This window comes from Terrapene carolina, unplaced genomic scaffold, assembly GCF_002925995.2.
Source record: "Terrapene carolina triunguis isolate 2854851 unplaced genomic scaffold, T_m_triunguis-2.0 Scaffold89, whole genome shotgun sequence".
Taxonomy (NCBI): Eukaryota; Metazoa; Chordata; order Testudines; family Emydidae; genus Terrapene; species Terrapene triunguis.
The window spans coordinates 9,588,866-9,613,643 of record NW_020664440.1 but is presented as its reverse complement, the minus strand read 5'-3'; the positions used below and the strand labels follow the sequence as shown (position 1 = coordinate 9,613,643).

Here is a 24,778-nt window from a genome sequence, read left to right as displayed (position 1 = left end):
GCTCGTGACTTGTCCCTGACTTTTACTAAAAATATCCATGACAAAATGGGGAGCCTGGGCATCTGCCGGTGGGCTGGGAGCTCCAGGGGTCCCCACCATCCATGTGGGTTTAGAGCTCCCCGGTCACCCCGCCACAGCGGCGACAGGGGAAACCCACAGCTCCTTGCCTCCACAGGCAGCAGGGGACTCTGCAGATCCCAGCTGGCGCTGGTTGAAGTCACGGAGGTCTTTGGCAGTCACTGATTCTGTGACTTCCATGATCTCTGTGACTAAATCGCAGCCTTTCCCATAATGCATAGCTTTTCAGTAAGGGAGACTTGGTAGTGGCACCTATCATCCTAATAGCTCACCTTAGTATAAGGCCATTGAGCATCACTTCTAAACTCTTATTTATTCTTTCTGTTCCTGTTGCCTTTCCAGGATGAACTCAGTGATGTTATTGACGTTAAGGATCCAGACTTAACTCCTGCAGATGGACGCAGACAGAAACGACTGGAGACTGAGGCGGCTAAGTTTGATCCTGATCATTATCTGTAAGTACTGCTTTATTCCTCCTGATGAAGTGAATTTACGTCAGCTAAAATAAATGTATTTTGTCATTTAATAGATGATGGATTTTAAAATCTCTTTTTTGAAAAAAATGGGTTTACTTTTTATTTGCCTGACTCTTCATGTCTCGTAACACTAGACTTTAGAGGATATTCATAAGTGTGACAGCTACACAAGATATTGCTCATCCACTTCAGGCTTACTTTGCTGCTCAATTAAACTCAGAGGCCATTCTGTACTCAAGCAGAGCTGCTGCTGCTTCGAACTGCAGAATATTATTTCATAGTTGACCTCTCAAGCATCAGGGTAACTAGTCCTTGCCAGCATTTTAGGTTGTAGACATCATAGTTTTGTTTTCTCCTGAGTAACAATGGCAGTCAACCCATCTTAACCATGAGCAGATAAACATTCTCTTTTTAGATGGATTCTACAGTGTTTCTCTGAGTTCTGTAATCATTGGACTTTTGCTTAAGTCACCCTTTATTTGTTGCTCAGATCCCATCCCCTTGTTAGTGAGTCCTTTCTTCTGAGGAATGAGCACAGAATTTGGGCAGAGACTGGGTGCGCACTCTCAAGCAAAATTCTTTATGCTCCTTTCCCAGATTATTTGTTCCTGTGTAAGGCAGGTAGAAATAGCTCTTGTCTGCCTTTCAGGGAGATTCTTTCAAAATGGAACCTTTCAAATCAAGGAAAGGACAAAAACTCATGGATAGATATACAGCCTGAAAAATGGCAAATAAAGACTTCCTTTCAGGGAGGTTCTTTTCCACGTTTAGACCTCAGACACCTCTCTTCTGCTGGTGGCAAAATGACAGTCTGCAGTAGGAAGAAATTATTTTTGGTTTTTATAAACTTTGAGGCAGAAGTTGTCAATCCCCCTTAATCCAGTCTGCATGTTTCAGGACAAAGAGCGTACTTCCCAACCACAGAGCTCTTCTCAAAGACATACTCCAGGGGGAGTAGAAAGTGTCTCTTTCCTCAATCAAATCTTTTGAAAATAGTTTTTACTGCAGCTGAAATAGTTTAATATTAATCTGATGTCAATTACAGGAATGGTAAATTTCAGCCTGAGAGAGACAGTCTTGTAGCCTGTACAGTGAGGCTAAATTCTTTGAAATCAGTAGACATTTGGGGTTCATAGGCTGCAGGATCAAGCCTATTAATAGCGTTTGTATTTTCATGTGTGTATTTTGATATTTAAAAAAATACTGTTATTAAACTAGAGTACTTGTGGCACCTTAGAGACTAACAAATTTATTAAGGTGCCACAAGTACTCCTGTTCTTTTTGCGGATACAGACTAACACGGCTGCTACTCTGAAACCTGTTATTAAACTGACTCCAGTGGCACTTTTCATCATTTGTGTGTCCCAAAATGGTTCCACAGATGTATTTTGGTCTGCATAGGACATGTGTCTACCAGATTTTTAGACACTGTGACTTTCAAATGATTAATGCATTTCTGAAAATCAAGTAAACTATCTTCAACAGTATGTAATAAACCCCACCCAGTGGAATCACATGTTTTGGCCATGTGACAGTCTTAAACTTACTTCATGATTGTTTAACACATAAGTCTGTCTTTCATGTGCAATTTGTCTTTTGATACTTAAAAAAAAAAAAAAAAAAAAAAAGTGATTTGAACCTCTCCCCTTACCAGCAGGTCAGACCCGCCGTCTATGATTCCCTGAAGTTCCCTCTTCCATCTTAGTGCAGTGTCCTTTCTTGTCAGTTGCATTTTCCAGGAAAAAACAGCTTTCATATTTCTCTCTTGGAGTTGTAATTGTCCTCATGGATTATAAAGGAGGGTAGCTGCTGTGGAAATAACAGAGGTGTGTACCACAGCTGCAGACTAGACAAGGAGATGACTTAGCAATTGGGGAAATAATACTTTTATAATGTTCTGTCAAAGACTTAAATCTCCCTTTTCCTTTTTATTCTATGGGCAGCTCTCAAAGCTTGGATTTTTGTAATAGAATTCTATCTTTCCTTACACCACTCAGAGGCTCCGATGAAGGAAAAAAATGACTGTGGAAGGGAAGGTGGTACATGTAGAGGCCATACGTAAGGCAGTGGAGGCAAACAGGAAATACTGTCTGTGAAGGAAAAAATAGGCTGGGCTATACATTAAATACATTAAAAGAACCTGCTATTTATTACTATAAGAATAAACAGACTGTACTTTGTATTTAAAAAATTTGGGTAGTACTCATTGTGAATATTAAGAAATATTTTCTGCATTTTTACCATGAATTGTAGTCCTAAATTTTCGTGTTTGTTTCATTGCTGTGTGGCCTGAAAGGCAAGATAGGATGATAGCAGAAAACTTGGAATTTTGGAAATCCTCCAACAGTACATCCTTTGTTCATTAGATAATGATGGAGAGAGAAAATGGACAAAACATGGGAACAAGTGACTCATAAGTGCAGGCTTGAAAACTTTGCTAGGCATGTACTGGGCTGTAGGCTAAACCTATTAGGTAGGTACACAAGGCGATGGCTAGTGTGGTGGGGGATGGGGTGTGACTCTAAGGAGGTCCAGAGGCAACACCCTGCAGGGAAATCCAGGCCCCAGCCTTTGCATCTCCAGCTGCTGGGAAAAATGGGGATGGTGCAGTGATTTCTAAATGTGTTCTCTATTTTGACGTATAGAGCCCTAAATGAGTTGAGCTAGGCCTGCTTGAGAGGCCACCTTTCAATGTGTAACACTGCCATTTCTGCAGTCAGCATAGATGCTTTGAGCTGGAGCCCCCTTGCCGTGAAATGGAGTTTTCTGGCAGCATGGCAGTAAGGGCTGTCAGCTTTGGAAACTATTTCTTCCTAACTGGTCCAAAATTTGTCAACATTCAGGACTTCCTGCATTGCGCATCTATTACCCTAAGCTTTGGGGGAGGGGAAAAAGGAGTGTATTGTTTAGGTTTTCATCTAATCTTTGGTTAATTATTTTTTGGTGTCGAGGCAAGGAGCTGATTTTGGTTAGGTTTGTTTTTAACGTGATTGTACTTCTAGTAGGGCTATCAATTAATCGCAGTTAACTCATGCAATTAACTCAAAAAAATTAATCACGATTAAAAAATTAATCGTAGTTTTAATCACACTGTTAAACAATAGAATCCCAACTGAAATTTATTAAATATTTTTGGATGTTTTTCTATATTTTCAAATATATTGATTTCAGTGACAACACAGAATGCAAAGTGTACAGTGCTCACTTGATATTATTATTTTTGATTAACAATATTTGCACTGTAAAAATGATAAACAAAAGAAATAGTATTTTTCAATTCACCTCATACAGGTACTGTACTGCATTCTCTTTATTGTGAAAGTGCAACTTACAAATGTAGATTTTTTTTTTTGGTTACATAACTGCACTCAAAAACAAAACAATGCAAAACTTTAGCGCCTACAAGTCCACTCAGTCCTACTTCTCGTTCAGCCAATCGCTAAGACAAACAAGTTTGTTTACATTTACGGGAGATAATGCTTGCCCACTTCTTATTTACAATGTCACCAGAACATGAGAACAGGCATTTGCATGGGACTTTAGTAGCCCGCATTGCAAGTAGGGATGTAAATACCGTTTAAAAAGTTAACCATTTAAATTATTTAAAAATATTTTGTTTAAATGGTTAACCGATGAAAGGGCCGGCAGCTGGGGCTGCACTGGCCGGGTGGCACTGCTCTGGGTGGTGCGGCTGGGGCCGCTCTGGCCGGTGCGGGGCCATTGGGATCGGCAGGCTGGCCAACGCAGGGCTGCTGGGGCTGGCCGGCCTGGAGGTTAATGGTTAAGGCAGGTTAACCAGTAAGGCTAATGCTTACTGCTTAACCGGTTAACATCTTACATCCCTAATTGCAACATATTTACATGCCAGCTATGCTAAACATTCGTATGTCCCTTTGTGCTTTGGCCGCCATTCCAGAGGACATGCTTCCATGCTGATGGTGCTCGTTAAAAAATAAGGAGTTAATTAAATTTGTGACTGAACTCCATGGGGGAGAATTGTATGTCTCTGGCTCTATTTTACCCGCACTCTGCCATATATTTCATGTTATAGCAGTCTCAGATGATGACCCAGCACATGTTCATTTTAAAAACACTTTACTGCAGATTTGACAAAATGCAAAGAAGGTACCAATATGAAATTTCTAAAGATAGCTACAGCACTCAGCCAAAGATTTAAGAATCTGAAGTGCCTTCCAAAATCTGAGAGGGATGAGGTGTGGAGGAGCATGCTTTCAGAAGTCTTAAAAGAGCAACACTCCGATGCAAAAACTACAGAACCCAAACCACCGAAAAAGAAAATCAACTTTCTGCTGGTGGCATCTGACCCAGATGATGAAAATGAACATGCGTTGGTCCGCACTGCTTTGGATTGTTATCAAGCAGAACCTGTCATCAGCATGGATGCATGTCCTCTGGAATGGTGGTTGAAGCATGAAGGAACATGTGAATCTTTAGCGCAGCTGGCATGTAAATATCTTGCGACGCCGGCTACAACAGTGCCATGTGAACGCCTGTTCTCGCTTTCAGGTGACATTGTGAACAGGAAGTGGGCAGCATTATCTCCTGAAAATGTAAACAAACTTGTTTGTCTGAGCGATTGGCTGAACAAGAAATAAGACTGAGTGAACTTGTAGGCTCTAAAGTTGTATATTGTTTTGTTTTTTTGAACGCAGTTTTTTTTGTACATAATTCTACATTCGGAAGTTCAACTTTCATGATAAATAGATTGCACTACAGTACTTGTATGTGGTGAATTGAAAAATACTATTTTGTTTTTTACAGTGCAAATATTTGTAATCAAAAATAAATATAAAGTGAGCACTGTACACTTTGTATTCTGTTATAATTGAAATCAATATATTTGAAAATGTTGAAAACATCCAAAATATTTAAATAAATGGTATTCTATTATTGATTAATAGTGTGATTAATAGATTAATTTTTTTAATTGCGCCATTAATTGTAATTAACTTTTTTAATAGCTTGAGAGCCCTAGTTTTTAGTGTACGCCACTAGAGAATCTGCGATTGGTGTTTTTTTGTATGTGTACTTTACATTGAAATAAATAACAAGTGACTCTTTTCTCCAGTGCTGACTTTTTTGAAGATGTAGTCATTCAGCATGTTTTGAAGTACAAGCCCTGGTGGGTTGATGCTTATGCAAAAAAGATGGCTTCCCAGGGAAGGAGTCCTCAGGAACATGTTAGTCAAACAACGTTCGGTAAGAGTGTATACATTTCATTTAATTTTTATTGCTTCCGTTCCCCATTACTTGCCAGAAAGCTGTCTTCAAGATGAAGAGTCATGGTTCTAGCTAGCAATTTCCAATCATGTAATACTAATACCACCCTTTGTCATTATTTATTTCAAGGATGATTATAATGGGGTTTTTTTTTTTTTTTTAAGAGTTGAGTGTCTGTTTGGATAGGAGATATATATTGGTCATCTCTCCTGCAGCATTTATATATAAACTACTAGAGTTTTGTGCAATTCGTTATTATGCAACCTCGTATCTTCAGACGAAACTATAGTTTTAGCTCTGTCATCTGTTCTCAAGGATTATATTAGACACATCAGTGATCTGTGAAGACGCAGCTCCCTTTTTAAGTCTTTGCTATAGATTTTATGGACCTCATGGAAACCTCTCAAGAGTTGACAGTCATGAAATGTAATTTCAAATTAAAACTGTCTTTGTTTGGACATTATATTAGCTAGAAGGTGCGAGTGCTCCGTGTGTTACTAGTATATCTCCTTTTTTCAGATTTTCGTAAGTCATTGTTCTCCTGATCCCTGATATTTCCTTTTTTGAGAATACAGTAGTAATTGATTTATGTATCCACTTGTGAATATGATGGACACTGTACAGTAAGTCTCATTGTTCAGAATCATTTGCATAAAACTGCCTTAATATCAGCCAATATTTCTATACAATATACGAATCATCTTTAGAAACTTGTATATTATATTGTTCCACAGGTGGTTATTCCGCATATATTTTTTTATGTATCCTATGGGCTTCTTTCTATTCCTTGTTTTATGGCCTACAAGATGTTTCATCTTTAGAGGATGAACCTGTGACAGTACTATTAATGGGTATCTGTGTGAGATTACTACTTTTATATATAGTGGTTTTAGAGTTGACTGTTACCTTTATATATGTCCTCTGATCGTCATATCATCTCCTAGATGACTTAGGACAGGGTTGGGCAAACTACGTCCTGCGGGCTGGATCCGGACCTTCAGGGCTTTGAATCCAGCCCGGGGCGCTGCCGGCACCAAGTCCCTGTGGCCTCCGGGGGCAGAGGGCTCCGTGTGTTGCCTCCAGGCACTGCCCCCCCGCAGCTCCCATTGATCGGGAATGGGGAACTGCGGCCAATGGGAGCTTCGGGGGAGGTACCTGGAGGCGTGGCAAAGGCAGCACACGCGGAGCCCTTCGCCCCCCCGTCCCCCAGGGGCCGCGTGGGGACAGGACAGGCAGGCAGGGAGCCTGCCCTGGCCCCGGTGCGCGACACTGCCACCCCGGAGCTGCTTTAGGTAAGTGGCACCGGGCCGGAGCCCGAACCCCTCCTGCACCCCGCCCCCCAACTCCCTGCCCTGAGCCCCCTGCCAGCATCTCGCACTCCTCCTGCACCCCTGCCCTGAGCCCCCTCCTGCACCCCGCACCCCTCCTCTGCCCCAATCCCTTGCCCTGAGCCCCTTCCTGCACACCGCACCCGCTCCTACACCCTGCACTCTCTTACGCACCCCAACCCCCTGCCATGGCTCTGCACACAATTTCCACACCCAGATGTGGCCCTCGGCCCAAGAAGTTTGCCCACCCCGACTTAAGAACACAGGATTTGCCATGCTAAATGATAATTGTTAATTAATCAAACATGGGATCCATATATATAAATATTACTTTGTGTTTCTAGGCCAGAGGTGGGCAAACTTTGGCCCGTGGGGCATTGCCCCCTGAGCTCCTGGCCGGCCCCGGCCTCTCCTCTGCTGTCCCTCCCTCCCCCACAGCCTCAGCTCGCCATGCCGGCAGCACGACGGCGTGGCTGGCTCCGGACGGATGGCGCGGCTCGGGCAAATTTACCAGTTAACACAGGGTGCTCTTTCAGGGGCCCCCCCAACAACAGGGGGACCCAGGGCCAGGCACTTGGGCAGCTCAGCACTGGCACACCCGCCGCAGGGGGGAGGGGCTGCACTGCGGGGGCAGGGGAGCAGGCAGGAGCACGGGGAATGCGGGCGGAGGACTCAGGAGGGGCACAGGGCGGCAGCGCCGCCGGCCGGAGAGAAGCGGCGCTTTGAAGGGGAAACCGCTGCTTCTCTCCGGCTGTGTGGCTGCCCTTGCTCCTCCTGAGTCCCCCACCCATGTTCGCAGGGCCACATTCTGAAAGGGGCGGGGAGGATAGATGGGGGGTGGGGTTCCAGGGGGGCGCTTAGGGGCAGGGGGTCCCAGGAGGGGGCAGTCAGGGGACAGGGAGCAGGGGGGGTTGGATGGGGGTGGGGTCCCGGGGGGCGGTTAAGTGCAGGGATTCCAGGAGGGGATGGTCAAGGGACAAGGAGCAGGGGATTGGAAGGGTTGGGGGCTCTGAGGGGGGCGGGAAGTGAGAGGGGGCGGATAGGGGGCAGGCTGTTTGGGGAGGCACAGCCTTCCTTACCTTGGGCCAAAAAGTTTGCCCACCCCTGTTCTAGGCTCTAGTTCCTTGCACTCTGAGCTTTTACACAAGAAATAGAAGGGAATCTGGGTAAACAGAGTGTGTTGCAACAGCTCTGGTGCATTCTCTCATTGATCTCCATCCAGCCATTGCAGTGAGGCATTGTTAACACACACGTCACATACACTGGAGACACAGTAGATTAAAGACATTGGACAAAAGTGCGAGAGACTTGGAAACAAAAAAGTAGCGAGGTTTATTTCTTTTGTTTGCTCTCACTGTTCACTTCTCATTTAATAAAGTTGTGACCACATTTGGCCATGTTACAGAATACAACGAAAATGAAGAACAGTGGGCAGATCATATAGATAGAATAAATAGAGTTTTTTTTTTTTTGCAAATTATGTTCCTAAAAAAAAAAATCTTGGGCTTTATAGGAAATTACTCAGAAATTACTCAAAAGCCCGACAAGCCTTAGTGACCCAACTAGGAAAAGTTATGCAGCGATTGGGACAGTCCTAAGGGACCATCTCTTTCCCAGGCGGCTCATTATAGGGGAGAAGTTTAGTTTTGATGTCACAAACATGATCAGAACCCCTCAGTCTGTTGGCTGAATTTAAGAAACTCATGGCATTTTGTGAATCTCGTGTAAATTTAAATGACTCATTAAAGGACTGAATGGTGTTTGGATTATGTAATGACAGCAGCCAAAAGAAATTGTTGACTGAGAGAGAGAGTTGAGAAAGAAGCTGCTATTGTGTCAATGGAAACTTCAGCAAGCGATGACAGGGAACTGAGTGAGAGTCTGAAACCAATGGAGGCTGTTGAATCCTGATTTAGATGTGATAGAAGAAATCACCATGAGAGGGAGTGCAGGTTCCACTTGGAGATTTGTCATTAATGCAAATGCATAAGGGGACAGGAAGCCCCAAGGGTACAGAAAGTATGTACATGCTATGGAGGAGCAATCAGTGAGCAATCTGATGAGTTCTCTATGTTTGGAGAAAGTATTAAAGCAATAAAATCCAAGACAGTTCAGCCATTTTGAGTTATAACGAAGATTCAAGGAATTCCTATTTATACAGAGTTAGGGGTAGCAGGGATGTCACAAAAATAGTTTACTGGGTACTTAAAAGGAAAATGCAAGTTAACTGTCTCCAGATCTGTATTAGTGACATAGTCTGGAAAAGAACTGATGCGTCAGGCTATTGCCAAAGTGGAAGTGATATCGAAAGTGCACGTGTAGGAATTGACACTGTATATTGTGGAAAGGGAAGGATTTCTCTTACTGGTTGTGAGTGGCTGCGTTATCCAATAGGACTGGGCAGACATCTGATTGCAGTAGGCAAAGGTGCCATGTGTGCCTGAACCAAAGCTTGTTGAAATCAATGGGAAGGCTTTTAATGATTTCAAAGAGCTTTGGATCATGTCCATATTAAAAAGGAGGCTAGGGCCAATGCCCAACTGCACAGTGTCAGAGAGTTTAAAAATACAGGCACTCTAGTGGCACAAACTAATATTGCATGTATTATAATATCCTTTGAGATTGATTTAGATGATGCCCATTGTATGATAAACCTGTAGTTTGTTGGGCATGTCAGTTTGTATACCACTGAAAGTGTTTGTTGTGTGCCATACTGAATTTACAGCAGTGCCCATAGGGGCTGCCCTGTGCCCTCCCATGCAAGGGCATAAGGTGTGGAGTCGCCACTACCCTCCCTTGGTTCCTTCTTACTGCCCTCCTACTGCCTTCAGTGAGAGAGAACCCAGTGAGTATCCATCCTGCTACCCCGGCTAAGCTTCAGACTTATTCCTTTTCAAACTATTTGAAGACTATTTCTTGAATGTTTCTTTTTTATTATATAGGGACAAGGTAGTGTTAAGGTCTCAGCCAAAATTCATCCTCAGAGTGGTCTGAAACTTCATCTGAATCAATCTATCAAAAGACCACATTTGGCATTGGGAGCAAATAAATTGCACACTAGATGTTTCCAGGACTTTGCTTTGTTATATTGATAGGACAAAACCATTGAGATTCACCCTCTCTGTTTATGGCTATAGATGGGTGTTGTAAAGGTTAAACCAGCTCATCTCCGAGAATATCAAAATTGGCTACAACAAGGCTATCTCCTTGTGTTAACAGTTGACTGGTGAATCTCTCCCACTGAACATCAAGACTCATTACAAAGTGACATTTGCATTCTTCAGACAATATCAGAGATGTACAAGGCGATGACATGGAGTAACCCCCTAACTTTTGTCAAACACTGTGGACTTAGCGGCTGGGTCAAGACTAAGTTTAGGAGAGCAGTATTACAATCAAGGTTTGACTGATGCAGCTGAAACTCCTCATTCCTCCCATCCTGAGGGGTAATTCTTGCCAGTCACCTGTAGTGGGATCCACACTCATGTAGTGGGATCCACCCTTGAAGAAGGAAGGACAGTTACAGTACTTGCCTTATGGTATCTTTGGTTCTTCAAGATGATGATGTCAGTGTGGATCCCCTAACCTGTCCTCTATCCCTGCTTTTCAGAATCCTCAGCTACCAAGGGCTTTGAATTGCAAGGGAACTGAAGGAGGGTTTGTGGTCACTGCTCTTGCATAGAAGCATGAGGAGGCACAGGGTGCATTTGCAGCCTTAAGGGACACTGTTGTGTTTGTTTAAAAATAAATAAATAAATAAATCTGATCTCATGCTCATCAGATGCAGGCACACCTACAGTGGGTTCCATGTTGACAACATCTCAAAGAACCAGTTACTGTAGAGTAGGTAACTACTTCTGTCCTTTATCAGCCTGTCTTTCCATGGCTTGAAAAGCAATGCTTGTGGAGTACATGTGTTAAGCTTTCATGTGTGTATGGTTTGTATGCTGTGTAGTTTTGTAGAAAACAAGACGATACACATTTACTCTTACCATGTTATCTTATATAATCAGATTTTATATATATATGTGTGTGTATATATATATATATATTTATTTTAATACTGCATTAAGTTCCATTTTATGACTTTTGGCTTTAAGGGACATTTCTTTCTAACTGTGGAAGTACTCATTATTCCTGACAGAAATTTATTGGAAAAGGAATCCATTTCTATTTGTGCCACTTGTAAGAAAAATTTAAAAAGCATTATTACTTGTATTATATTTGTAAACCAATTAATGTTGCAAAATGTAAGTGATTTATAATGGGTGTATGACTCAGTCCATTATGGAGTGGCTGTATAGTCAAAAGCATTCTATTTTGGTGTTAGAGAGCACTTATTTGCAGAATGCAGTGAAAGTTTAAACTGAAAAGTGAAAATTTATTTTTTATGTAATTAGCCCACCTTCATCAACTTTACTATCTTTTTACTTTGAATGGCTGACTGTATGGAAATTTGAGCTAGCCTGATCATACTTATACTTACACCTATACATACTAAATACCTATAGAGGTAATAGAAGCCCAAAATAATCACCTTTTTTCAGCCTAAAGTTGTTTAAAAATGGACCCGCATCACCATTCTCTGCAAAATATTTTTTTTAAATTTAGCATTTTCTCTATAAGTCCTCTAAAACAAGGGCTTGCATCTGTGTTAAAAGTTCTTGCTCATTATCTGGCCAACCCAGTGTGACCAGGGTCCCGGGGAGCCACGCTGAAGTTACTCAATTAGGGCAAACTGCAAAGAATGGGGCAGACAATCCCCAAAGCTGGTGGATATTCCAATACTTAGATTTACCAAGCCAGCACAAAACAGCTTCTACAATACCTTAATGGTTACACAGAAGCCAGAAACTCAGTTCCCTTATAGCAACCCAGCCTTGGGCTTCCACACAGACTCTCAAGTCATATATGTTGAGGATTACTGAAAATCTTATTCATCGTATAAGAAAGTTCTACCAATCCCAAAGGATTGGACACATCACCTGTCAAGTTAATGAATATTTCAGATCTTACCAATTCTTATTAACTAAACTAAAATTTATTAAAAACGAAAAGAGAGAGAGAATATTGGTTAAAAGATCAGTATACCCACAAACATGAGTACAGTTCTGAGATCAATTTCATAGGGATGGTGAGCTTTGCAGGTGCAAAGAGTTCTTTCAGAATAAGTTCATAGATTCAGTCCAATGTTCATATCCAGGGTGATCCAGGTGAGACTGGAGATCTCAGTCTTACGACTTAAGCTTCCCCTGCATAAAGCATCAAGCAGATCTGAGATTAAAAGGATCAGGACCCCTGAGTTTTTTGATAGTTCCAGGCTTTCTCTTGACTGCTCAGAGTTCGTAGCTGAACAATAGGCAATATCCCGACTCTGAAGTAGACCTATTTCCTAAGCATCACCTGTAATTAGCTACCCAGAATAACATAAGACAATTGCCTGTTTTCTACCATTTGCAGCTGATTTGCTATATACTTCAAAGAGAAATCAATACAGTGATATCACTATATTTACAGTTCATTTAAATGTTCTCCTTTTGATCTCTGAATTAACAGAATACAGCATAGACAGGAAATGTTCGATTACATTGTTAACCTCTAACAGTATTTACGTAAGCACACAAAAACACAATCATCATCTACCAATATGTCCCTAAAGGTTGAATTTGGGTCATGTATCCTGTAGGATGCTTAACCCTTTCTGACCATGTGTCACACCCAGTAAAATATCAGTCTCCTTCAGTTGTTTTTTCTTATACCAGCTGGATGAACTGTTGTTTCAAAGATGGTAGTCAATGTGTTATCCCTTTTTTGTTGTAACTATCAATAGTGTAAAAATAGATGTTGTGCCAGAGGCTGGTTAGAGAGTGAAGGCAAACATTGATTTCTTTTGCGAGATAGTGGCAACCTGTTGTCGAGTACAGGATGGGAGCAATTGTAGTGTTGACAGGGGCCAATCAGAGGGGGAGCCATTTGGCCTGCGCTCAAGCTCAAAGGGGGCCTCAAATTTAGACACTTGTTAATTTTTTGGCATTTAATAAGTTTCGCAACTTGTTTTTATGCACATCCCTGTCGGACCAAAATGTGATACACTCTCTCTGCTTAGAGCTACAAATTTAAGCAAATGAGAGATGTGATTTGGTAACAGACATAATTTTTTTTAACTGATCTAGATATTGTATTAAAAAGTTAAATATGTTCATAAATATTAATAAACATAGTAATATTTAATAGCTAGTGGGGTGCAGGGGAAGCAGCCGCTTCCCCTCAGGACATTTTTCAAAAGCGGCGCCTTAGGGGTTACCTTATATGGCGCCAGCGGGTGGGGCCTGCTTCTCTCTGAAGGGCAGCACGGCCGGAGGAGCCGGGGGCGGAGGGCGGGGCGGCGGGCGCGTCCGGAGGAGCACGCCAGGCGGACAGGTAGAGAGCGGGGATGGGCTGCGCTGCTGGGCCCGTTCGAGTCTGGGGCGCTCAGGCCGGGCCGGGGGGAGCATCTGCGGCAGCGGGGCTGGGCTGGGCGCGTGCTGCCCGGCAATAGGGGGGCCGGCGGCTGGGGGGAGAAGTGGGGACGGGCTACGCTGCTGGGCCCATTTGGGGCCGGGGGGAGCATGTGCGGCGGCTGGGCTGGGTGCATGCCGCCCGGCAATAGGGGGGCCGGCGGGAGAAGCGGCGAGGCGGGAGGAGGCTGGGCGCCTCGGCAGCAGCCTTGAGGGAAAGGCTCCGTTTGGCTGGGCTCAGTGCGGCAACAGACTGGCTGCTGGAGCAGTGGCGAGGAGCGCAGCCGGGCTCAGGCGGGCGGGTGGCCGCTTGCTGCTCAGCCTGCCGAGCTGCGAGCCCCGTTCCGGCGGGCACCGGGCACCGGCAGCAGAGGGGCGGGGGAAGGGCTCGCCAGGGACAATGGCAGGAGGGATGAGATGGGGGGGCGTGGGAGAGGAGCTGGGTGGGCGCGGAGCAGCCGGAGGAGGAGCCAAGGGGGGCGTGGCCAGAGGAGGAGCCAAGGGGAGGGGCGCCTTTTTTATGTTTGCTCCCCCTGCTCTTAAAACCTGGCTATGCCACTGTCTGTAGCCACTGCTTGTCATCCCATACCTGCATAACGATGCAGTCCCACCAGTCAGTGCTTGTTTCTTGGGCCCAGAACTGGTGCTTCATTGTTTGCAGCTGCTCTTTGACTGCCAACAACAACCTTGAATTGTTTCTTTTCATGGTGCACAGCAAACCAGCCTGCAAAGAATCGTCCTATTCCTTGTGGCTCTTCTTGTGGCTCTGGAAATGCTGCAGGGTCAGGCACGTTGTGTTCACAACGCTCATCACAATAGTGCAGAGCTATGTAGGATCCATGCTTCTTGCAGAGATGGCGAACACGCAGGTTTGCAGAGCATTTGAAAAGAGGCGTGCAAGATTCGCGGATGCAGATAAAATTATGGGATGGAGAAAACTGCATCATGGGACATTGAAACCGTATTCCCAGTTACCCCTGTGTGACTCGTTTGCTCCCGTGAGGCATTGCAAACCCTTCTCAAAACACCCTGTGCTAAATAGTAGTGAGTTGCACAGTAGCTACCCATGGTGCACTGCTCTCTGCATTGATGCAAGCACTGCTAGTTGGAGACGCACACTGCTGAAACAAGGATCATAATGTGGACATGCAAAAGTGATTTAATGACTGCGGTAGCTGTACGTCGATGTAACTTAGGCTGACTTAATTTTGTAGTGTAGACTTGCCCTGTGTCTCATCACTACTCCCCTTGCTCAGCCTCCCTCCCACCTGTGTTTGTGGATAACATGTGCTCTCAAGGATTCAGCAGTACTGGAAGGAACTTGGCAGCTGGTTGGCCGACGGCAGGACATTGCTGGGAGAATGGGTGAAAGCGGACATAATTGAAAAGTATATTGCGTTTGTAAAAAAGAAAATCTTTTAATGAACAAAGGATTGTAAAATGCTGTGTAAGCTAGTAGAAGTTCATGGGAATATGACATAAGTCAGTATGATATTTAATTTACTTTCCTATTGAAAATGTTGAACTAAAAAGCAGCTGAATTATTATTGTTACTGCTTTTACTAATTTGTCTTGAGAATTTTTTTAATCATAAATAGTTTCTTAGAACAAAACATTTGATTACTTTTGTTTTTGACTGGGAGGAGTAAGTACAACTACAGATATCTTTTTGCATGGTATTACAATTCACTGAAGATTTTATTTATTTGATTACTGCTCTTACTTTCTTCCTTGCTTATTTTCCCTTTGTGACGTTGCGCAGTCTATATGGTTTTATAAAAACTTGATAAGTCAATATAATGTAACTGGGATAGTTTTATAAAAAATTTGATAAGTGACTATAATGGAAATGGGATATGCTTTGTGCAAAAGGTGTCTTGTAAGGTATCATTACAAAGCTCATAATCTACTGAGTGTGATCATCCTATTTGTATAAATGTACCACTCTTGTATCTAAAACTAGAAATATAAAATGTAACTCTGAGGGCCTACTGTAATTATGTAAAGTGTGGGCCATTAATGATGGTTTGGAATCTTGATGACTCCCATTGTCTGCAGATGGCTGTTTACCTGTGAGTCTCCCTGTATATGTGTGTGCTGGCAAGTGAGTAATGAAGTCTTGCAGTGACATGTGATCATGTCACCTGAACTGGAATCCATCTTTAACCTGGTGCTTTTCCAGTGAGGGGGGGTGGAAACCCAGAGGGACAAAGGATTCCCGCCTTATGCAAAAGATATATAAAGGGGTGGAAGAGAAGAGAGAGGGAGAGGAGCCATCATGGAGAAGCCCCTAGCTAACACCTAAGCTGTAACAAGAGCTGTACCAGGGGAAAGAATTGTGCCCAGGCCTGGAAGGTGTCCAGTCTGAGAAAAACTTACTGAAGCATCTCTGAGGGTGAGATTATCTGTATTTAGTTTGATTAGGCATAGATTTGCGCATTTTATTTTATTTTGCTTGTGACTTACTTTGTTCTGTCTGTTACTACTTGGAACCACTTAAATCCTACTGTCTGTATTTAATAAAATCACTTTTTATTTAGTAATTTACTCAGAGTGTGTATTAATACCTGGGGGAGCAAACAACTGTGCATATCTCTCTATCTGTGTTATAGAGGGCGAACAATTTATGAGTTTGCCCTGCATAAGCTTTATGCAGGGTAAAATGGATTTATCTGGGTTTAGACCCCATTGGGAGTTGGGCATCTGAGTGCTAAAGACAAGCACACTCCTGTGAGCTGTTTTTGGGTAACCTTGCAGCTTTAGGACAAGTGATTCAGACCCTTGGTCTGTGTTAGAGCCAGACAGGAGTGTCTGACTCAGCAAGACGGGGTGCTGGAGTCCTGAGCTGGCAGGGAAAACAGGAGCAGGGGTAGTCTTTGCACATTAGGTGGCAGCTCCCAAGGGGGTTTCTGTGATCCAACCCGTCACACCCTTATTTTGTTTTTTATCTTTTCAATTCTCTTAATGTCTCATTACAAGATTTTTTTTTTGAATCAGCTAGTCTCATTAGCATTTAATGCCTTTAGCTGTTTTCTGTTCTTACCTTGAATCTACTTTTAATTAACCTTTTCTGTCTCTTCCTCCAGCTTTTATGCACACTGTATTTTTTGTCTTCCTCTAATTTGCTGTTTCATTGTCCTAAGTGTTTTTTTCTTTTTTGTCCCTTATATTTTTATTGTTTGTTTGCAATCATTGCATCTCCAGTTCATTGTTTTCTTCCGGATGTTTTCTTCTCCACCTGAATGGCAGTCATCAGGCTATAAAGATCACTGAAAAACTGCTTTTGCTGCACAATGCCTGGGATGCCAGTGGAAACATTAGAGATTAGACTTCATCTTCATTGCGTTGGTGGCCAAAGTATCATTCCAGGGATAGGCACCTCAGCCTCAGATTTTTGTTCATGCTTACAATGTCTAAGGCAAGTCAAATAATCCTCCAAAAAAAAAAAAAAAAAACCTAACTAATTACATAGCCGTTCCCATGCGGGAAAAGCTTTTGAAAGGCTCTCTTTCTTGCTGCTAAGGTTCACATTAGAGTCTTGCTTCTACAGATTCCAGATGAAATGCTTTACATTTTGTAACAGTCACATTCAGCTTAGTTAAAAGTTCATTTTTACTCTATTTCAAAATGCTGAACAGTAAACCTCCTTTTTAGGCAATACAAAAGTCTTCAAAGACTCAGGCTGACACATGTATTTAATATAGCATTTACATGCTCCAGGGATCACTTGTTTTATTTACAGTAATCCATTATGCTTACCAGTGACCAGTCTGTCTGAACAGCAACAATTTTTCTTTTTAAAGACTGAACCTTTCCATAAGCCTGTAAATTTCCAAATAAATACAGCTCGTTCACCTGCACATCTATCAATGTGATATATGCCATCATGTGCCAGCAATGCCCCTCTGCCATGTACATTGGCCAAACTGGACAGTCTCTATGCAAAAGAATAAATGGCCACAAATCAGACATCAAGAATTGTAACATTCAAAAACCAGTAGGAGAGCACTTCAATCTCCTTGGATACTCAATAACAGACTTTAAAGTTGCCATTCTTCAACAAAAAATACTTCCAAAACAGACTCCAACAAGAAACTGCAGAACTGGAATTAATTTGCAAACTTGACACCATCAAATTAGGCCTGAATAAAGATTGGGAGTGGCTGGGTCACTACAAAATAATTTTCCTTCTGTTGATATCCACCCCTTCTTGTCAACTGTTGGGAATGGGCCACATCCACCCCAATTGAATTGGCCTTGTTAGCACTGACCCCCCCACTTGGTAAGGCAACTCCCATCTTTTCATGTGCTGTATATTTATACCTGCTTACTGTATTTTCCACTCCACGCATCGGATGAAGTGGGTTATAGCCCGCGAAAGCTTATGCCCAAATAAATTTATTAGTGTCTAAGGTGCCACAAGGTCTCCAAATAAGTACAGTTAGTTGGAGTTTCGTAGGTTGACAATGTTGTGACTGTCTTCTGAAGTCTTTCTTGCATTCACTGCATAGGTGACATTAGTGGCACTGATCTGCCCTTCAGCAAATACTTTTTCATGTGGTGAAAAATTATTTATGTACCACCCAAAAATTTGCTAGGCTCTTTACTAATATATATGAAAAGCAAGTTCCTGCCCCCGAAATATTACAGTCTAAAAAGGTGACACAAACATAAAGGAGAAGAAAGGATTATATCTTTTTTTATATATCTTATAGGGAATTACAGGTTTGTTTTTCATGGACCACGGAAAAAATAGTTTTGGGGAGGGCTTGGAGGAAGAGAGAAGTTGAGATTCAAGGAGGACTTTCCAGGTGTAATGGCCGCATGGGAGAAGGCATGGAAATGCTTAGGGGGGGGAGATGGACTTGGTAGGAAACAAGAGAGTGATGAATATTCAGGAATGAGAGGTAGAGGCATTAGCAGAAACTTGAAATTGAGAACAAGGAGTTTGAAATGAATGTGGAGGCATTAAAGGGACTGTAAAGAGGGTGATGTGTTTGGAGCGATGGGCAAGGAAGATGAGCTTGACCGCAGCATTTAGAGAGGCTGGAGATGAGCAAAGATGTTTAACTCAATGCACTTTGTATTTTTTAGGTTTCCAATACGATATGTTGTTGAATATCCGGAGGGCAGAGACTCTTTCTTATTGTCTGTTGTACAGCATCTAGCACTTGTGGGTCCAGGATCCTGAGTGGAGTGTCTGAGCACAATTGAAATCACAATAATAATAATGCATGTTGCTGTATAATATAGAATTTTGAAAACCATAGAAATGTGTTCACTAGTGCATAAAACCTTGCTAACTTTACCCCATGGATCACTGGTGTTACTGACACTACAAATATAATGAACGCTGTAACATCTCAATGGGAGATAAGTGAAAATTTCATGTCCAAGTTTTACAAAGGTAGAATGGAAATGTTTTGAAATTTGTTTATAAAATACAGTGACCAATCCTGCAAGGTGAAGAACAACTCCTGGGGAAGTGTTCAGCACCCACAGAATCAGGCCACTAGTTAGGATTATTAACACCCTGCATTTATATAGCATCTTTTATCCAAGAACCTATAAAAGATTTAGGAGCATTAATTAATAAGTGTCACTACCGCTCTGTGAGGTAGGTATTGTACCCATTTTACAGCTGGGTAGACTGACACCAAGAAGGTTAAGCAGTTTGCTCAGTGAATTTACAGTGAAACACTCTGTTTGATAATTATTCCCTCCCTTTAAAGGATGTTAAACTATACTGACTCTAATATTAAGAAGCAATTTGAAACATTCATATATGTTCCTGATAATGTGCAGCCACTCCAACCCCCCCCCCCCCCCCCCCCCAAAAAAAAACCCCAAACCCTATCTGTGCAGACCTATGTCATTGCTGGTTCCAATACATGTTACCATTGAGGAAAGGGTTTTTTTTTTTTTAAGTTTAATTTAAACAACTTTTTTTGAGGAAATGATCAAGTTGCTCTATAATAGGTGCCTGATAATCTCTTGTAATATTTGTCTTGTTTTGAGTTTGCTATGATAACCTTTATTTTTGTTCTGTCTCTTACATTTTGAGCTTGTGAAAAATGCTCATGTAGTTAAATTGTAGCAATAAGAGACATAATTTGGGCACTGACTAATATATAAAATATTTTAAATCAAGTTTAAGAATTTGTGTATTTGGAACACAGTAGGTGATAGCTGATGCTACTTTGCAAGAGATTAACCTTAAATACTATGAAAATATTGTTAGACAAAACACATTGGTAACATAGAAGCATGCATAGCACACATTTAAAGTGGCGGAAAATGTAGTTATACATTTATTGTTCTGCTAAACTTAAATTATGCAGAATTTTTTAAAAAGTAGAAAGAGAATATGAATAACTAGCTAGGTGTTTTTGTATGTTAATGAGCAGTCTCAGGCCTGGGTAATTTATAATTCAAAGTCCTTGATAAATGGAAAGATCTTTATTTGTCAACTAGAAGAAAAATATTTTCTCCGGGGATAAATTTTATTCAGAACACCTGGCACTTTGTATCAGCTAAATTAATGAATGTCTCACCACTGTACCCTTGGGGAATTGTTGCAAATCTTCTTTGCCAACCTCTAGTGAACTTAAATTTTCTCTGTATATATTAGTTCCAGTTGAATATACTTCATAAGATACACTCTTGTCCCCTTCAAAACATATACTTCTGCATATCCTTCATGCCCTCTCACTGTTATGGCTTGGGGAGCTTGATCACCTTTTTACATAGTTTATGTTGCTTTTCACATAAACAGTAAGAGATGTAGTACTCATTGCACACACACTCTTACTTATGCCTCCTAAAATGCAGATTTCAGATACAGACGCCAATTAATTTTTGTTAGTGGTAAACTTTTTAAAAAGTCAGTTTACATTTGCCATTTGTTACTTTTTCCCACTGAGATAGGTAGTGCAACTTTAGGAGTATAGGAATTACCGGGGCAGACCAGAGCTGACCTGTGGTCCATCTAATCCAGTTACCTCTGTATGACAGTGGGCAGTGCCAGATGCTTCTGAGGAATTATTTAGCTTCTCTGACATATCATTCTCCTTAATAGCTCTCTTATTGCCTGGGAGCAATCTTCTGTAGACTTTCAGACTCTGATATTGTGATGCTCTGATTGGACATAGGAATCAGCCAGATCTGCTGCTTCCTGTTCAGAACTCAGGGACTGATCCCAAATGGCTTCTCTGATCTCCTTAGAGCATCGTCTTGTGCAAAGAGGTCAAATAAATGGTCATAATTCTCAGTCCCTTTCCCCTTTGCCCGTTTTCTCATTGAATCACGTACCTTATTTACATTTTCTCTGTGACTCATCATTCTAAACCTTAACGTCTACATTTTGGGGGTACATTGAAGTATTTGCAATACAGCCTTTTACAATTCACTCGTTTCCATTTAATTAAATACACTTAACGCTTTACCGAAGAGCTTTGCCGCTCGCAGGGAGACGTCCATGTCTTCTGGAATTTTATGTAATTCACACAGTCTCTTTACAGTAGTGAAATATTTAATACAATGTATCTATTTGTAGACAGGGCTCAGTGTCCCCCAACTGGGTGTTTTTTGGGGAAGATCGATTACTGCTTGAGGATTTTCTGTTTTTAGTTCCCATATATTGAGTTCGTGTTGGCATTGCTTCTTTCTCTTCTTGCTGTAGTTTGATCTGAAAGGTTTCCAGTTGCAGTTTTTCTCTCTCCAGCTATATACATCCTGGGCTCCATTATAAGCTGGAGGGTCTGTCTCCTCCCATCACTGTAGGCTCTGGAACTGCAGATATGCTTTGGGGAGCCGGGTGCACTCCATGGAGGTTGTCATACTCTGACCTTTTACCTGCAGAGAACAACTCTTCTAATTGCTTTCTGGTGTATTTGGCATAAGTTTCTTTTTTCATCCTGCCTTTGCTGCTGTTCTGTTTACCTTATGCTTTCCTTTGTTCTATTTCATTTATCCAAAATAAACAGAAAACAACAAACTGTAGCCTTATCTTACTGTTCCCAGCCTTCTCACTCTGAATCACTTCAAAATCTAATTTACCAGTGCTTGAAGTGTGAACTTCAGTCAAGCAGCATGTAAATCCTACAATTGACTATGCTACTGATGCGCTCCTCAGGACAGCCCAGAACCATAAACCACTGTCTTACCCTTCCGCCTGAGCAAGAATGAGCTTTGATGAAGATTAGACTGTATCAGCTTCCTACCACACTAGTCTGTCCACCTCATCAACAAACACCTCAAGGCTTTGCCAGTCTTAACCTTGACTTGCAGGTAGCACTCAGTGAACCCGTTCCTGAGTTCCCCAGAGATTTCGCTCTGCAACTGTCCAATCCCTCTCACTGGGCACTCTCAGAAATTAAGTTTGCTTCCTCGGGAGAGACAGTACACACACCAGCCTGTTAGGCTAGCTGAAGACTTACTGTTTACTTCAATGTAACAGCACCGAAATGGTTTATAGTAAAACTAAGAATAAGTTTATTAATAAAGAACACAGGTTTAAGTGATACTAAACGAGAGTAAAAGACACACATGTTGCAAACAAAACACTTTTTAGAGACTAAAACTTAATTTTAGCAAGTTACAATTTTTGCCTAAGTGATTTTCTTTCTTTCATCAAATTACTAGCATCTCTAACCCTCCAGGCCAGAGGATCCAATGTTCACAGAATCAGAGGGTGCTGTCCCCTTTGTTCCCTAAGTGACAGATAACTAGAATGCCTTTTTTCTCCCCTTATGTTTCCCAAAGTCCATTGTCTCTGCCTACAGAGCCAGGAAGACTTCCTGGGAAGTGTGGACTCTGTCTCCCAATATGCCCACAGTGCTGTTTCCGCTGACACTTATTAGCTTGATTCCTTTGTTTACCTTATATGTAAATGTACTTTCATTGTCCTTTGCCTGTAATCAAGCCAGTCAGACACGTAAATCCACATTACTTTGTCTAGGGCAGGCTTGACTTATGCGCTGTCTCCAAAACACATTTTAAGAGCATATTTCCAACACACATACATAACTTTTTATGCACAACCCGTACATTCGTCACGCAATAATATTCATCACCAACATGTCACCAGCTTTCATAAAAGACCTTAGTCAATACACTTTTGTAGTACAATAATATTGTATATAATCAGTTGATTCAGTTGCTTATTCTTTGGGGTTCAGACCCTCTGGTCTCCCCCTGTGTGTCTGGACCCTGATTGTCACAGATGTACTTAACGAAAGACTTGAAAAGATAAGATTTGTTATTTGCCCTTAGGATACATCTACACAGTTTGTGGCAGACTGCAGCAGCGAGTGTCAGAATCCAGGACCATAGACTCGGACTTGGGTTACCATGCTAACAATAGCTGTGTAGATGTTGCAGCTCAGGCTGTGAATCCTAAGGAGAGGGTGGGTTTGCAGCTTGGGCTGGAGCTTGTACTCCAACATCTTCACAGCTGTTGTAAGCGTAGCAGCTCGAGCCTCTTGACCAAGGCTCTGAGACTTGCTGCTGCAAGCCATGTAGACATATCCTTAGATTCCCTCTTACGCTTTCATCTTTTCTGTCTTCCATTTTGACATAGTTTGTGCTCTTTTATGTTGGCCTCTACAGGGTGGAATTTCCATTTATACATGATTGTGCAATAGATTTTACTGAGGTTTCTCTATTGGAAGCTAGTTGAAATTTGAAAGTAACTTGTTTTTTCCAATTTGATGTTACTGTAAGTGTGGACACTCTGATGCAACAGCTTCTGATATCACATTAGAGCCCACCCTAGCGTAGCAAAATGTAAATGTTTTCATGTTATGTTCTTTCAGAAATCAATTTATTTCAAATGTATTAAAACATTGCACATGTGGGCTTATAGATAAGTTAGTGTAAATGAACCAGATAATTCACTGAAAAAGTCAATAAGAGTTTATAAGCAGATCTCTTTGTAAGTTTTGGAATCTAGATATAAGGAATAGATGCTAAATCATTCTGTACTGATGGAGAATAAAGGTTGAATTACCATCATTCTTGCTAAATTGTAATTTCTCACTAAACCATGGCAACAGAAGGAGATCAACTTTCTCAAGATATGACACAAGCTTGACTTTCTGGGACGTTAGAAATAAGTTGGCTTCATTCCTAAGAAATATTTAGTTCACAAAGAAGTTTGCTAAGAACTAAAATCAAAGCATGTAATGCTTATGAAACAGATAAAGACAGCGAAGATTTTCAAAAAGAAGCATGTACAATTTTTTTTCCATTTGCAGTCTGATGCTTTGAGAGTGTGTGTGTATGTGCTGGAGCCTTTGGTGTCCATTACGTTTGTAACATTTTATGGTATGTTTGGATAAACTCTTGTGCCAAGCTACTGGGATAAAGGAGACTGCATGTCTTATGGAGAAGATTGTAAGCATGAGGATGTGGATTGTATAAAAACTGTGAGCAATATTCCAGTGTAAACACACATTTCCTGGATTTACTGGATTTGTTGGAGGAATGTGACGTGGTTGTGTTAAAGAGAAGGGGTTTATGCATAAAAGAGAAATTTGTTTACGCAATGTAACTATGAGAAATACTCTAATAATTCTAAGGAAATGTACTTAATGTTTTCTAGATTAGGTAACTGAAATGCTAAACAACTCTGCCACACCACCACCAGCACCACCACTCAAACACTGACATAAAGTTTCTAGATAGTCTTAATGAAAATTTTTAGATCAGGTTCCTTGGCTTCTTAATTTGACTTACCAGAGATTCCTGGTTGATGTAGCCTGAGGTTTGCACAAGGATCATTTGTGGTCAGTCATTTATCTCTTCAGTAGTTTAAGGATAATTTCAGAGTCCTTTTGCATTGCATTTAAGCAGTGATCAGAAATATTATAACACACTATCTTTGGGTTCCTTTAAAAAACAAGTCTCATGAGAGCAGAAATTAGCAGACAATTTTCACTTGTGTTATTTTATATGTGGGACTAATTTTCTGTGTGTACACTAGAGATTGAATCCAAAATTGACTGTAGTGGCACAGATAGAAATTTTTTCCTGGAAAATCTAACAGCAAAAATCTTTTACTGATATGATGAATGGCTAACATCATATATCAAGTACTAAATTATATTGGGTTTCATCTATCTGCAGGACCCAGACATGTTCTTAGTCTTCTGCTCCC

At 41.6% G+C, this 24,778-nt stretch overlaps 1 protein-coding gene across 3 annotated transcripts in view; it reads left to right on the top strand.

The window, feature by feature from the left end:
* Positions 1–24,778, top strand: part of SHQ1 (SHQ1, H/ACA ribonucleoprotein assembly factor) — a 105,854-nt gene that overhangs the window by 16,163 nt on the left and 64,913 nt on the right. For all 3 annotated transcript variants that reach the window (XM_026650472.1, XM_026650473.1, XM_026650474.1), the window contains 2 exons: positions 421–533; positions 5,644–5,774. In XM_026650472.1, the coding sequence (XP_026506257.1) occupies positions 421–533; positions 5,644–5,774 (244 nt within the window). The remainder of the gene's footprint in view (positions 1–420; positions 534–5,643; positions 5,775–24,778) is intronic.